The sequence below is a fragment of the Mobula birostris genome, chromosome 1 (assembly GCF_030028105.1).
Source record: "Mobula birostris isolate sMobBir1 chromosome 1, sMobBir1.hap1, whole genome shotgun sequence".
In the NCBI taxonomy this organism is placed as follows: domain Eukaryota; kingdom Metazoa; phylum Chordata; class Chondrichthyes; order Myliobatiformes; family Myliobatidae; genus Mobula; species Mobula birostris.
The window spans coordinates 112,562,470-112,578,469 of NC_092370.1; the positions used below are offsets into that span (position 1 = coordinate 112,562,470).

Below are 16,000 nucleotides of genomic sequence, written 5' to 3' on the forward strand. Positions count from 1 at the left end.
CATGTTCTCTCCTCGCTGCTGCCATCAGGAAGAAGGTCTGGACCGACATCACCATTACCCCTCAACCATCAAGTTCTTGAGTCAGAGGAGATAACTTCATTTGCCCAATCACTGTACTATTCCCACAGAACTGGACTCACTTTCAAGACTCTTCATCTCAAATTCTCGATATTTATTTATTATTATTCCTTTTTTTTTTGCTTTCTTTTTGTATTTGCACAATTTGTTTTATTTTTTATTTTACACTTACCAGGGCCCATTCAGAAACTCCTGTGTTCCCCTGTTTCTTGTTTTTACTTGTGGCCCTCTGGAGAGCCATATGGACCACATTGAGAACCACTGCTCTAATTTACCAGTCCAGTAACACAGCCACAATGGTAAATTGTACCTAACTTGCTACTAAAATAAAACAAGTTAAAATGGTTCCAAATCACCATCCAGAACTGACAACTCTCCTCTGCAATCTATAACAACCCACAAAAAGCGTCTAAGAAAGTAAAACCGAATGTTTCAAATGTATTTTTATTTGATTTTCTTTTCACGGAACATGTTTCTGTACAACTGATGAGTGTTCCTGTTCTAGTGGGGAGGAACCATCTTGATTCACTAGAGCATTTTCACCTGCTCACACTCATAGGTGATACAATACAGCAGTCAAGAATAATCAATAACTAACATGAATTGAATATACCTAATGAAACAAATACAATGCTTTTGTGTTCCCTCAAAACTGCAATCGTTCTCAGAGGTTCTTTTGCTTGAACAAGACTCCTCCAGTATGTCACTCAATTATTCCAGGATGGGCAAACTCTCCAAATGTGCTAGGCATGGCACTGCAGGTGGAATTGATTTATGCTTCATCTGCCTTTCATGTTTCCAGAAGGCACCATCTTCTATGAACCACGCATAGGAAAGTTGGTTGATACTCATCCAAGTTATTTGTAATTTAACTTCTCCCAGATTTGGTGGATGCCGAAACATGCACCCCGTGTGCAAGTACATCAGCACAACCTGCGGATTGAACAAGGAATTTCTCCCATCTGTAATAACTATTTTCCTTTTGGGTACTGTCACCGAGTAACGATTTTTGAGATTTTTTAAGACAGTTTCTCTGTGATAATGTTGGAGTTCAGGTGAAGTATCAGAGAAACGTAGGAACTGTCAGATGAAAGTCTATCTAATACATCTTCCATGTGGCATTCACATAGCAAAATTATCTTTTCCCTCAGCACCAATTTCCTGCACTAAGCCATCTTCCCTGCTTTCCTTAATATCCAAAAATCTATCAACATCTTGACTTTGCCTCCACAGCCATTTACGAAGAGAATTCAATTATATACTCCTTTCTTGATGAGGAGTTTTTCCGACCCATTACATTGACACAGTTATCCCTAGTTCTAGATGACCTAACCATGAGGAACATCATCTCTGCATTCACTCTGTTAAGACCCATAAGAATTTTATACATTTTATTGAGGTCACTTCTCATTTCTTGCAAATTCTAGAGAGTACATTCAATAACCTCTTGCATGGTGCCTTATCAGAGACTTCCAAAAGTCCAAATACACATGGACACTAGTTCTCCCTCATTTGTTTTGCTAGTTACTAGTTACAAATCATTTTTAAACCTTAAAGTATATTGAAAAAGGGATCTCTGGAGGTATGGTTAACATGAGGGTGAATGGAAAAAGAATAAGAAAAGTGTAAACAGAGCAAAACACAATCTTCAACAAAGTAAAATTCCATGAAATGAAAAGGAAATTTACCCAGAGGTCGTAGGCTGTTGACACGGTAAGCTTTATTTCAGTATTTCATCTTAGGGGTCCAGAGCTTATCATCTTTTTTAGCAGTCAAGATTTAACTGATGTGTATCTGTAAGACTTCAGACCTAAAATGTCCCTACACTTGGCCCAAGAAACAGACATAAACTGTATCAATGTACCATTGACCAAATTTACATCTTTTCATTTGATTCCACGCTAATCGTCAATAAGGATATTAAACATGAGCTCCTAGCATTGTTCCTCTCTCAATAAAGTCACACAAATGATACTAACACAGGTTGAGTACCCCTTATCCAAAATGCTTGGGGCTGGAAGTATTTCAGATTCCAGATTTTTTAAGATTTTGGAATATATGATGAGAAAGCTCGGGATTGCTATCATTTCTGACTGAATTTATGTGCAACTGTTAAGCAGTGTTTGTCTTTCACTTGTTCATCATACATACGTACTAATGCAGCCGATCAACATGTTAGATTTTCATCGGCAACAATCATGGTAAACTAATTAATGAATTTCTCTGCAGCTTCGTGATCAGCAGACACGTCATCACCACAAATCTTTAAAAATTTAATGCCATGCCTCTTCTTAGAATTTCTGCAACCACCTTGCTAAATATTTACAAGTACCTTCAAATTTTATGTTGTCATGATAGATTTTTGCTTGTTTTATGATCAGTATATCGTTAAGTGGCATATGTCCACTCCGACACTGATGAATCCACTCTTACAATATATAATTAAGATCTTCATTCGCCATTTTAAGCAATGTTTTTTTTCTATTTTTCATTAAACTCTGTTCGTCATATATGTGAGGTCACTTCTCAGAACTGTCTGTGGTGCTCAATGACCTGCATGTCACCTGGGAACCTTCCAGCACCTTGTAGAATTTTCCATTTCTGACATCACATCAGTGCTCAAAAAAAGTTTGGATTTCAGAATTTTTCAGATTTTGTTATTTCAGATAAGAGGTACTCAACTGCAATAGTACAACATCCAAAATTCGATTCAGGTGAGATTTTCAACTACATTTGTGAGAATCACAACCAGCGATGTTCTCTCATAAAGGCATGGCATTTTAATAATACTGATGGTTAAGTTTCAATGTTATTTAAGGGTCAGGCACTTCTATAGACAGTGAGCTACAAAACTCTGCAAACTCACCTCAAGGTGTCTGGAAAGGCATGAAGATATATAAATATCTATACTTTTTATTTCTTTGCAGTGCAGCCAAATGGTCCTTCCAGGTATCAGTCTAATAATGGTGTTTATCAAAACTGAAGTTTCCTCACTTTGTCAGTAGAGCTTTCCATTGAACACAGAGAACACAAAATAGAACCCCTGCACCACCTTGGAAATAATACCTATGAGAGTTTTTGAAAACAGCAATAGGGACATTGTAACTGTTTGACCTAAAAAAAAACAATGATGAACTTCTAAGCCTAAATTTGTATGCTTTCTCTCCTGTTTGCCAAGCAATCGGTAAAATGTTCTTCAACATCTCTACCAGCCTCGTGTTGGTCTCCATTCAGCTATAATTTTCTCTTCCGAATGCACGTAGTAGACGGGATGCATTGCTGCAGTTGTACAGGCCTGTCAGGAGGGAAAAAAAAAGAAACAGGAAGATAGAAGGAGAGATTGTAAGAGAAAATGAGGAAGGGGGGGAGAGAGAGAGAGAGATGAATCAAATAGACAGAAAGTGTATGAAAGAAAGTCATCACAAATGGGGAAAAACATAAAGAAACAGAGAGAATTCAGATAGAACAGAAAGGAGAGCAACGAATTTAAGAGGGAAATACAGTACAGCAGGAAAGATTAAAAGGTTATGGAGGGAGGAGAACAGATGTTGGAACAATGGGATGAAAATGAAGAGATTGTATAAAGGAGTCAGAGAAGAGACAAAAGGGGAAGGGGAAACAAATGGACAAATGTGAGATTACTTCATGATTTGTACAAAACACAACAAGCATTTATTCAGAAATACTCATCCATTTCTACATTCTCAGAATCTGCAGGAGAATGGAAGGTGAGGCAGAAAATGTCAAATTTAGTGTATGAAGGGAATTTAAAGGGAGAGGAAGAGTTCAAGGACATGGGCAGAGCAAACAAGTGGTGTGGGTGAGACAAGCAAATGGTGTAGTGCCATGAAATGGTAACGGTGAGGTACCAAAGTCACCAGATTTACTCAGCTGCTGATGAGGCCTCAGACATGAGAAGACTATAAGATCATAAGGGATTGGAGCAGAATTAGGCCATTTGGCCCATCTAGTCTGTTCTGCCATTCCATCATGGCTGATTTATTATCCCCCTCAACCTCATTCTTCTTCCTTCTTCCTGTAACCATTGATGCCCTGATTAATCAAGAGCCTATCAACCTCCACCAATGACACCCTACACAGCCATAGTGGTAATGAATTCCACAGATTCCACCACCTACTGGTTAAAGAATTTTTTCCTTATCTCTGTTCTAAATGGACATCCTTCTATTCTGAGACTATGCCCTCTGATCTTAGACTCCTCCACTAAAGGAAACATCCTCTCCACATCCACTCTACCTTGGCCTTTCAATAGTCAATAGGTTTCAATGAGATTCCCCCTCCGCCTTCATTCTTTTAAACTCCAGCAAGTATAGGCCAGAGCCATCAAGTGCTCCATATATTTTATTCCTTTCATTTTTGGGATCATTTTCGTGAACCTCCTCAGGACCCTCTCTAAGGCCAGTACATCTTTTCTTAGATAAGGAGCCCAAAACTGCTCACAATATTTCACATGTGATCTAATGAATGTCTTATAAAGCCACAGTATTACATCCTTGTGTTTGTATTCCAGTCCTCTCAAAATAAATGGCAAAATTACATCTGCTTTCCTTACCACCGACTCAACCTGCAAGTTAACCTTTAGGGAATCCTGCATGAGGACTCCCAAGTCCTTTGCACCTCTCACTTTTGAATTTTCTCCCCATTTAGAAAATAGCTCACATTTTATTCCTTCTACCAAAGTGCATGAACATGCACTTCCCTACACTAAATTTCTTCTGCTGCTTTTTTGTCCATTCTCCCAATCTGTCAGAGTCCTTCTACAGATACCCTGCCTCCTCAACACTACGTGCCCCTCCATCTACCTTCATATCGTCCGCAAACTTGGCACAAAGCCAGCAATTCCTTCATCCAAATCATGTACATATAATGGGAAAAGAAACAGGCCCAACACGGACCCTTGGCATACCGCTAGACACCGCCAGCCAACCAGAGAAGGCCCCCTGTATTCTCACTCTTTGCCTCTTGCTGGTCTGCCAATCTTCTATCCATGCTAGTATCTTCCCTGTAATACCACATGTTCTTACCTTGTTAAGCAGCTTCATGTGTGGAACCTTGTCAAAACCCTTCTGAAAATTCAAGTACACAACATCCAGTGACTCTCCTCTCTCTATCCTGCCTGCTATTTCCTCAAAGAATTCTAATAGATTTGTCAGGCAAGATTCCCCCTGAAGGAAACCATGCTGACTCTGGCCTAGTTTGTCATGCGCCTCCAAGTACTCTGAAGCCTCATCCTTATTAATAGACCAACACCTTTTCAACCACTGAAATCGGCCTATGATTTCCTTTATTCTGCCTCCCTCCTTTCTTAAAGAGTGGAGTGACATTTGCAATATTCCAGTCCTCTGGAACCATTCCAGAATCTAATGATTCTTAAAAGATCATTATTAATGCCTCCACAATCTCTGCCACCATCTTTTTCACAACCCTGGGGTGAGGTCCATCCGGTACGGGTGACTTATCTACCTTCAGACCTTTCAGCTTCCCAAACACCTTCTGCTTAGGAATAGCAACTGCACTCACTTCTGCATCCTGACACTCCTGCATTTCTGGCATCCTATTAGTGTCTTCCTCAGTGAAAGCTGACACAAAATACCTATTAAGTTCGAAAGCCATGATGACTAATCTCATGCAACACACATCAAAGTTGCTGGTGAATGCAGCAGGCCAGGCACCATCTCTAGGAAGAGGTACAGTCGACGTTTCAGGCCGAGATCCTTCGTCAGGACTAACTGAAGGAAGAGTTAGTAAGAGATTTGAAAGTGGGAGGGGGAGATTTGAAAGTGGGAGGGGGAGGCAGAACGCTCTGTCCTCAGTAAGGGCCTCACCTTTGTCCCCATTCGCCCACCCATCAGCGAGTTCCGTGTTTGCCATGATGCGGAACTCTTCTTCCGCTGCCTCCGTCTCCGAGCCTACTTCTTTGGCAAGGGCTCTTCCACCCCCACCGATGACCCCTTCTCCCGTCTTCAACCCTCCTCTTCTTCATGGGCACCCCGCTCTGGTCTTCTGCCTGCTCTGGATCTCTTTATTGCTAACTGCCGACGGGACATCAACCGTCTCGACTTCACTGCACCTTGTTCCCATTCCAACCTCACTCCTTTGGAACGCTCTGCTCTCCACTCCCTCCGCACTAATCCTAACCTTACTATTAAACCCGCCAATAAGGGGGGTGCTGTTGTAGTCTGGCGTACTGACCTCTACCTTGCCGAGGCACAGCGACAACTCGCGGATACCTCCTCTTATTTACCCTTCGATTGTGACCCCACTAAGGAGCACCAGGCCATTGTCTCCCACACCATCACCAAATTTAACCGCTCAGGGGATCTCCCATCCACTGCTACCAACCTTATAGTTCCCACACCTCGCACTTCCCGTTTCTACCTCCTACCCAAGATCCACAAATCTGCCTGTCCTGGCAGACCTATTGTCTCAGCTTGCTCCTGCCCCACCGAACTTGTTTCTGCATACCTTGACACGGTTTTATCCCCCCCTTGTTCAATCCTTTCCTACCTATGTTCATGACACTTCTCACGCTCTTAAGCTTTTCGATGATTTTAAGTTCCCTGGCCCCCACCACTTTATTTTCACTATGGATGTCCAGTCCCTATATACTTCCATCCCCCATCAGGAAGGTCTCAAAGCTCTCCGCTTCTTTTTGGATTCCAGACCTAATTAGTTCCCCTCTACCACTCTGCTCCGTCTAGCAGAATTAGTCCTTACTCTTAATAATTTCTCCTTTGGCTCCTCCCACTTCCTCCAAACTAAAGGTGTAGCTATGGGCACCCATATGGGTCCTAGCTATGCCTACCTTTTTGTTGGCTTTGTGGAACAATCTATGTTCCGTGCCTATTCTGGTATCTGTCCCCCACTTTTCCTTTGCTACATCAACGACTGCATTGGCGCTGCTTCCTGCATGCATGCTGAGCTCGTTTACTTTAACTTTGCCTCCAACTTTCACCCTGCCCTCAAGTTTACCTGGTTCATTTCCGACACCTCCCTTCCCTTTCTAGATCTTTCTGTCTCTGTCTCTCGAGACAGCTTATCCACTGATGTCTACTATAAGCCTACTGACTCTCACAGCTATCTGGACTATTCCTCTTCTCACCCTGTCTCTTGCAAAAACGCCATCCCCTTCTCGCAATTCCTCCGTCTCCGCTGCATCTGCTCTCAGGATGAGGCTTTTCATTCTAGGACGAGGGAGATGTCCTCCTTTTTTAAAGAAAGGGGCTTCTCTTCTTCCACTATCAACTCTGCTCTCAAACATATCTCCCCCATTTCACGCACATCTGCTCTCACTTCATCCTCCCACCACCCCACTAGGAATAGGGTTCCCCTGGTCCTCACCTACCACCCCACCAGCTTCCGGATCCAACACATTATTCTCCGTAACTTCCGCCACCTCCAACAGGATCCCACCACTAAGCCATCTTTCCCTTCCCCCCCCCCCCCCGCTTTCCGCAGGGATCACTCCCTACGCGACTCCCTTGTCCATTCGTTCCCCCCATCCCTCTCCACTGATCTCCCTCCTGGCACTTATCCTTGTAAGCCGAACAAGTGCTACACATGCCCTTACACTTCCTCCCTTACCACCATTCAGGGCCCCAGACAGTCCTTCCAGGTGAGGCGACACTTCACCTGTGAGTCGGCTGGGGTGATATACTGCATCCGGTGCTCCCGATGTGGCCTTCTATATATTGGCGAGACCCGACGCTGACTGGGAGACCGCTTTACTGAACACCTACGCTCTGTCCGCCAGAGAAAGCAGGATCTCCCAGTGGCCACACATTTTAATTCCACATCCCATTCCCATTCTGACATGTCTATCCACGGCCTCCTCTACTGTAAAGATGAAGCCACACTCAGGTTGGAGGAACAACACCTTATATTCCATCTGGGTAGCCTCCAACCTGATGGCATGAACTTGGACTTCTCTAACTTCCGCTAATGCCCCGCCCCCCCCTCGTACCCCATCCGTTATTTATTTTTATACACACATTCTTTCTCTCACTCTCCTTTTTCTCCCTCTGTCCCTCTGACTATAGCCCTTGCCCAACCTCTGGGTTCCCCCCCCCTTGTCTTTCTCCCCGGACCTCCTGTCCCATGATCCTCTCATATCCCTTTTGCCAATCACCTGTCCGGCTCTTGGCTCTATCCCTCCCCCTCCTGTCTTCTCCTATCATTTTGGATCTCCCCTTCCCCCTCCCAATTTCAAATCCCTTACTCACTCTTCCTTCAGTTAGTCCTGACGAAGAGTCTCGGCCTGAAACGTCGACTGTACCTCTTCCTAGAGATGCTGCCTGGCCTGCTGCGTTCACCAGCAACTTTGATGTGTGTTGCTTGAATTTCCAGCATCTGCAGAACTCCTGTTGTTTATGACTAATCTCATGCACAACATGGTTCTCTGCCAGGCACCAACTAATGAGCTTCTTGTGTTAATTTGTGGTTTCCAGCAAGTCTTTCAATTCAGTACTCACCTCTTCTAATTGTTACACTTTGGTTAGTCTGAATGAGACTAATTTAGATTATTCACTTTAACTATGTTATTTCTTGATTCCAACCCCAATGATTGATTGAAGACACTGTCTTTCTCTGGTGTACACATGCATCAAAATGCAGTATCTTGTGTTAAGATGTCGGCATTGTTGCCAAGGCCAGCATTACTCTAAACCTTTTTTTTGAGGAAGTGGTGAGGAGCAGTCTCCTGGAACCAGTGCAGTCTTTGTGGAGGTACTCCCACAAAACTGTTCGAAAAAAACGGATTTAGACCCAGTGAGAATGGAGGACAGGTGATATAACTTCAGTTTATGATGGCGTGTGGTTTGCTGCCCTGATAGAGTCATAGAACACTACAGCACAGAAACATGTCCTTCAGCCCATCTTTGTCATACTGAACTCTGAATATATCCCATCAACCAGCACCCAGTCCATAGCTCTCCATACCCCTCCCATCCAAAATTTCCCTTAAACTTTGAAGTCAAACCAGAATCTACCCCTTCCACTGACAGCTCATTTCATACTCTCACCACCCTCTGAGTAGAGACGTTCATCCTCATGTTCCCCTTAAACATATCACCTTTCAACCTTAACACATGACCTTTAGTTCTAGGCTCATCCAATCTCAGTGGAAAAAGCATGCTTGCATTGACGCTATCTATACCCCTCATAATTTTGCATCCCTCCATCAAATCTCTCCTCATTATCCTACACTCTCGGAAACAAAGTCCTACCCTATTCAACCTTTCCCTATAATTCAAATCCTGAAGTCCCGGCAACATCCTTGTAAATTTTTCTGCACTCTTTCAATCTTATTGACATCTTTCCTGCAGGTAGGTGACCAGAACTGCACACAGTACTCCAAATTAGACCTCGCCAACATTTTAAACAACTTCAACATAACATCCCAACTCTCTCCCTTACATGTCTCTCTGTCAATCTGTGCATAATTTTTCCCTGCAGCACTAAGTGAACGTAATGCAAAAGCTACAGGGCATTCACTTCCATCGTGCGACATTGACCGTACCTATAACCATAAGACAAGGCATCACAGGCAAGCTTGACTGGATAATGGGGATCATAGCATGTGAGTTAAGTGTCTGATGCCACCATTTCCTTTGTCTTTTGGAAAGTTACCTCACACTGCTTTCAAGCAACACACATCAAAGTTGCTGGTGAACGCAGCAGGCCAGGCAGCATCTCTAGGAAGAGGTACAGTCGACGTTTCCGGCCGAGACTCTTCATCAGGACTAACTGAAAGAAGAGCTAGTAAGAGATTTGAAAGTGTGAGGGGGAGGGAGAGATCTGAAATGATAGGAGAAGACAGGAGGGGGAGGGATGGAGCCAAGAGCTGGACAGTTGATTGGCAAAAAGGATATGAGAGGATCATGGGACAGGAGGCCTAGGGAGAAAGAAAAGCGGGAGGGGGGAAACCCAGAGGATGGGCAAGGGGTATAGTGAGAGGGACTGAGGGAGAAAAAGGAGAGAGAGAAAAAGAATGTGTGTATATAAATAAATAACAGATGGGGTACCAGGGGGAGGTGGGGCATTAGGGGAAGTTTAAGAAGTCAATGTTCATGCCATTAGGTTGGAGGCTACCCAGCCGGAATATAAGGTGTTGTTCCTCCAACCTGAGTGTGGCTTCATCTTTACAGTAGAGGAAGCCGTGGACAGACATATCAGAATGGGAATGGGACGTGGAATTAAAATGTGTGGCCACTGGGAGATCCTGCTTTCTCTGGCAGACAGAGCGTAGTTGTTCAGCGAAATGATCTCCTAGTCTGCGTCGGGTCTCGCCAATATATAGAAGTCCACATCGGGAGCACTGGACACAGTATATCACCCCAGCCGACTCACAGGTGAAGTGTCGCCTCACCTGGAAGGACTGTCTGGGGCCCTGAGTGGTGGTAAGGGAGGAAGTGTAAGAGCATGTGTAGCACTTGTTCCGCTTACAAGGATAAGTGCCAGGAGGGAGATCAGTGGGGAGGGATGGGGGGACGAATGGACAAGGGAGTTGTGTACGGAGCGATCCCTGCGGAATGCAGAGAGAGGGGGGGAGGGAAAAATGTGCTTAGTGGTGGGATCCCGTTGGAGGTGGCGGAAGTTACGGAGAATTACATGTTGGACCCGGAGGCTGGTGGGGTGGTAGGTAGGGACAAGGGGAACCCTATTCCTAGTGGGGTGGCGGGAGGATGGAGTGAGAGCAGATGTGCGTGAAATGGGGGAGATGCATTTGAGAGCAGAGTTGATGGTGGACACTGCTTTGTCCATTGCCATTCTTAGTGATCTGTAGTAATGAGTTCAAGAGGTGGAGCACAGTAGCCAGGTTTGGCAGGAACCTGTTATATTAGTTGACAAAACCTAAAAAGGACTGCAACTATGACACATCCTTTGGCCTCGGTGCATCCACTATTGCTTGAATTTTCTCAGTACACTTGTGTAAGTCTTGTGCATCAATGATGTGACCACAGTAAAGTGATGCTTGATTTAACAAATTAACATCTGTTATGTCATAATCTTCTAATCTTCTGTCCTGAGATTTTGGAAATGTTTCTTGTCATCCACACTGTTAACAATGATATCATCCATGTGACACAGGGCCTGGGCAGCCTTGCAGCTTCTGGTCCATAACTTTCTGCCAGAATGCGAGTGCAGGCGTCACTCCAACAATTAGCCTATTATAGCAATAAAGCCCTTTGTGAGTGTTTATGGTGAAAAAAACTTTGGACTCTTCTTTCATCTCCATCTACAGGTGGGCCTCAGCTATGTTCACTTTGCTGAAGTGTTTCCCTCCAGAAAGGTTTGCAAAGATATCCTTGATCCTGGGTAGAGGGCTTTGACCTACTTTCAATACTGGTTTGATGGTGACTTTAAAATCACCACAGATCCTGACAGACCCATCTTTTTTTGCTACTGGGACCACTGATGTTCCCTTGGGCTCCTCTCAACCTTGGAAAGAATTCCTTCTGCCTCCATGCAATGTAGCTCACTGGCTACTTTATCATGGATGGTATAAGAAACTGGGCTGGCTTTGTAAAACATGGGTGTGGCATTTTTATGTAGCACTATTTTACCCTTAATATGTTTGAGCTTTCCAATGCCATCCTCGAACACTGCTGTGGCATCATCCAGTACCGTTCTTAATTCACTTTCAGGTGATTCTGTTGCAGGGGATGTGGCATACAGATGGTGGATGGATCCCCAGTCAGGCTGTAGTTGTCTCAGCCAATCACATCCCCACAATGCTGGCCCTCCTGTTTTTACCACATACACACCCAATGTGGCTTGCTGGTTTTTGTCTTTCACTGTTATGAATGTCAGTCCCACAGGAGTTCTCTTTTCTCCAGTATATGTTCTTAGTTGGGTATTTTTTAGGCTTCAGTTCATTACCTTTGAAATGCTGTTCAGACTCAATTTGTGGAATGACTGACACAGCCGAACCAGTGTCTATTTCCATTTTAATTAATTTGCCGTTCACTTCTGGTGTGAGCCATATTGCTTGTCTCTTGTTAGTTTCCACATTGAAAATCTCAAAGCTATGCAGTCCTGTGTCACTGTCATCATTATCAGATTTTTCATCAACCGCATGCAGATTAGTGCTTATTTTGAAACGGTAACTTGATTTTTAAAAATCCTGTTCCCTTCCCTGTGCAATCCATTTATTTTAGTTTGCCCAACATACTCTTTGTATGTGAACTACTTCACTGCATTTTCCATGTTTCGCCCTTAAACCTGCATTGATCTGGTGTATGTGAGCCCCGCCACAATGGTAACACAACTGGAATGTTATGTTGAAGTTGTATATGACATTGGTGAGGCCTAATTTGGTGTGCAGTTTGGTCACCTACCTACAGGAAAGATGTAGATAACGTTGAAAGAGTACAGAGAAAGTTTATAAAGATGTTGCCTGGACTGGAGGGTGTTAGTTATACGGAAAGATTGAATAGGTTAGGATTTTATTCCTTGGAACCTAGAAGACTGACAGGAGATTTGATAGAGGTATACAAAATTATGAGGGGTATAAATCGGGTAAATGCAAGCAGGCTTTTTCCACTGAGGTTGAGTGGGACTATAATAGAGGTCATGGGTTAAGGGTGATAGGTGAAGAATTTAAGAGGAACATGAGGAGAAACTTCTTCACTCAAATGGTTGTTAGGTTGTGGAATGAGCTGCCAGCACAAGTGGTGCATGTGAACTCAATTTCTACATTTAAGAGAAGTTTGGATAGGTACATGGATATGAAGTGCTATGAAGGGCAAGTCGATGGCAGTAGGCGGTTTAAATGGTTCGGCATGGAATAAATGGGCCAAAGGGCCTGCTACTGTGCTGTACTTTTCTTTGATTCTAGGGTTCTAATTTGCTTGGCCAGGCAAGTTTCTGTTTAGGTTGCAATTTTGTTCATCTTTTACTTTCATTCCTGACTGGAGCTCAATTGTTGTCTCTGGCTGCTGTTTCCATTGATACAGTAATTTCAACTGCTCTTTTGCTTCAGTTAGAAGCCACTTATGATGCTTTCTTGTAAGATTCCACAAACTAAACAATCTCTCAGTGCATTATTAAGCCTACCAATGTGCTGACAATTGTAAACACAAAATAATCTGCAGATGCTGGGGTCAAAGCAACACTCACAACATGCTGGTGGAACTCAGCAGGTTGGGCAGCATCCATGGAAATGATCAGTCAACGTTTCGGGCCAGAACCCTTCATCAGGACTGAAGGGGGAAGGGGCAGAGGCCCTATAAAGAAGGTGGGGGGAGGGTGGGAAGGAGAAGGCTGGTAGGTTCCAGGTGAAAAACCAGTAAGGGGAAAGATAAAGGGGTGGGGGAGGGGAAGTAGGGAGGTGATAGGCAGGAAAGGTGAAGAAGGAATAGGGGAAAACACATTGGGTAGTAGAAGGAGGCTGAACCATGACTGAGGTGATAGGCAGCTGGGGGAGGGGGCAGAGATCCTCTACTGCCACGATGAGGCTAAACTCAGGTTGGAGGAGCAACACCTCATATACCGTCTAGGTAGTCTCCAGCCCCTTGGTATAAACATTGAATTATCCAACTTCCGCTAATTCCCTCCCTCTCCCTTCCTCTATCCCTATTTCACTCTGCCCCCTCCCCCAGCTGCCTATCACCTCCCTCATGGTTCTGCCTCCTTCTACTATCCATTGTGTTTTTCCCTATTCCTTCTTCACCTTTCCTGCCTATCACCTCCCTGCTTCCCCTCCCCCACACCTTTATCTTTCCCCTTACTGGTTTTTCTCCTGGAACCTACCGGCCTTCTCCTACCCACCCTCCCCCCACCTTCTTTATAGTGCCTCTGCCCCTTCCTTCTTCAGTCCCGATGAAGGGTTCTGGCCCGAAACGTTGACTGATCGTTTCCACGGATGCTGCCCGACCTGCTGAGTTCCTCCAGTGTGTTGCTAATGTGCTGACAATGCCTAAGGAATTACTTCTATTCAGCCACATAAGGTGAAATAGACTCCCCTTCTTTTAGATTCCACTTATGAAACCTAAGCGTTCTGCAGTCAACAATGGTTTTGATTCCAAATGTTCCTGCATTACATTCACGATATCAGCAAAGCCCATTTCTTCTGGTTTGGTTAGAGTACTTAAACTTCTAAGCAAACTGTATGCCTTTCCACCCATGGCACTCAGCTGCACTGCAGTTTTTATCAGCTATTTCATTTGCTTCAAAATATTGCTCAATTCATGCAGTATACATCATCCAGTTATCTTTTGTGCAATCAAACATGTCTATTTTTCCTATGCAGCCAGCCATGTCTGCTTTTGATTGATTTATTTCTTATGTTCCGGTATACACTGTTTATGAACCCATGCCTGTACTTGTTGCTTGCTAATTTCATTCGTCTTTTGGTCTTCTGCCTTTTTTCAAAACTTGAACATTGCTCTCCCCTTCTGAAGGAAAACATGCTGTGCTTCAACTGGTAGGTAGCAGTCTTGGGTTTATTTCAAAACTTCCTCATCACCTCTGTTATGTTTTTTAACTCCAGAAATGAATCAAAAGAAAAACTAAGTAGACCAGTACCTTGGCTCCTATGGTTTTCTTTCAATTAACTTCTGAAGTTACAAAACATAATAGAGTAGATTATTCCTGCTTCTATTTCATATACACTAGGGATAACTTCAAAAGATGTGTGAGAAGCAAAGGCCAAGTAAGATTAAAGAAGCATTTGGTTTAAGCAAAAAATCTGGGAATTCTATAAGTCCCCTCAGGATGAGTAAGACAGCAAGTAATCTAACAGCAGAATCAGAATTATCACTGACATAAGACATGAAGTGTTCATGGGTTTAGGGACCATTCAGAAGTCAGATGCTGGATGGAGGAAAAACTGTTCCTAAGCCATTGAGTATGGATGTTCAGACTCCTGTACCTCTTCCCTGATGGTAGTAACAAGAAGAGGGCATGTGCCAGATGGTGATGATCCCTAATGATCGATACAGTCTTCTTGGGAGATGGTAGATAACAATAGTACATTACTGCTTTAAGAACATTCTTTCTGTTATTGGGTTAAATTAATATATTGAGGCATAGCAGGGCAACTCACTCCTCTGGAATGCATATCCTGTGCCATGTGGGAACTCCAAATCATTTCCATGTCCTGAACATCAACAAATGTGGGAATTGTTGTCAGCTGGAGGAGCTCAAACTCTGGGCTTTGGCGTATGATATCACTGCACCCGTACATGGGAATGCATGTATTGTGATTAGAACAATTCAGGAGGAGGTTACCCTGCAGCTCAAAAGAGTGGGAAAGGATCATAGCTAACTTTTGCTTAAAATGTTTCCTGACTTTCACTCCCAAAACACCCATCTCACTAAGTTTATATTGCGCCCTTTTTTCTGGATGCCCCTTCGAAGGAAATAGTTTTAGCTGTACACTCCATTAATCCCTCATTCATCCCTCATTCATCAGATAACTCACAAGGAAACCCAAATCATGATTTACCATACTGTCTTCATGCTTTAATGCATTTTGGTCTGGTTATAATTTTGATAAATCTGCATTTCATCACCTTCCAAAATAAACACTTACCCTGAAATCTGAATGCAGTATCTTGATGTGATCTTAACAGGGGAGTTGATAGTGCATCATTTATGAATAAAACTAAAGGTGGTGGGTCACACATTGTCCATGAATGTCTGGTGCTTAGACAACTCTACTGCTTCCTGCAGCTTTCAATCACAGGTTGAAAATGAAATGAAATCTGCTGTCAGAGGCCGCCAAAATCGGGGGAAAAACATCTGTAATTTGTTTCTCCTATTATACTAGAAAGAATCTTTAAAGAATCTCCTATTATATTAGAAAGAACCTTTCTCAAGAGAGAAAGCATGTCAACACTAAAGAATTCAATAAAGAGGAGTGAGAGACACATTCATCAAGCTCTTTCCTCTCTTATTT

At 43.4% G+C, this 16,000-nt stretch overlaps 1 protein-coding gene across 1 annotated transcript in view; it reads right to left on the reverse strand.

Moving 5' to 3' along the window:
* Positions 1 to 3,283: 3,283 nt before the first annotated feature.
* The window catches only part of LOC140203714 (D-serine dehydratase), a 60,603-nt gene continuing 47,886 nt past the window's right edge, over positions 3,284 to 16,000 (reverse strand). The window contains exon 7 of the mRNA XM_072269778.1: positions 3,284 to 3,373. Within this exon, the coding sequence (XP_072125879.1) occupies positions 3,284 to 3,373 (90 nt within the window). The remainder of the gene's footprint in view (positions 3,374 to 16,000) is intronic.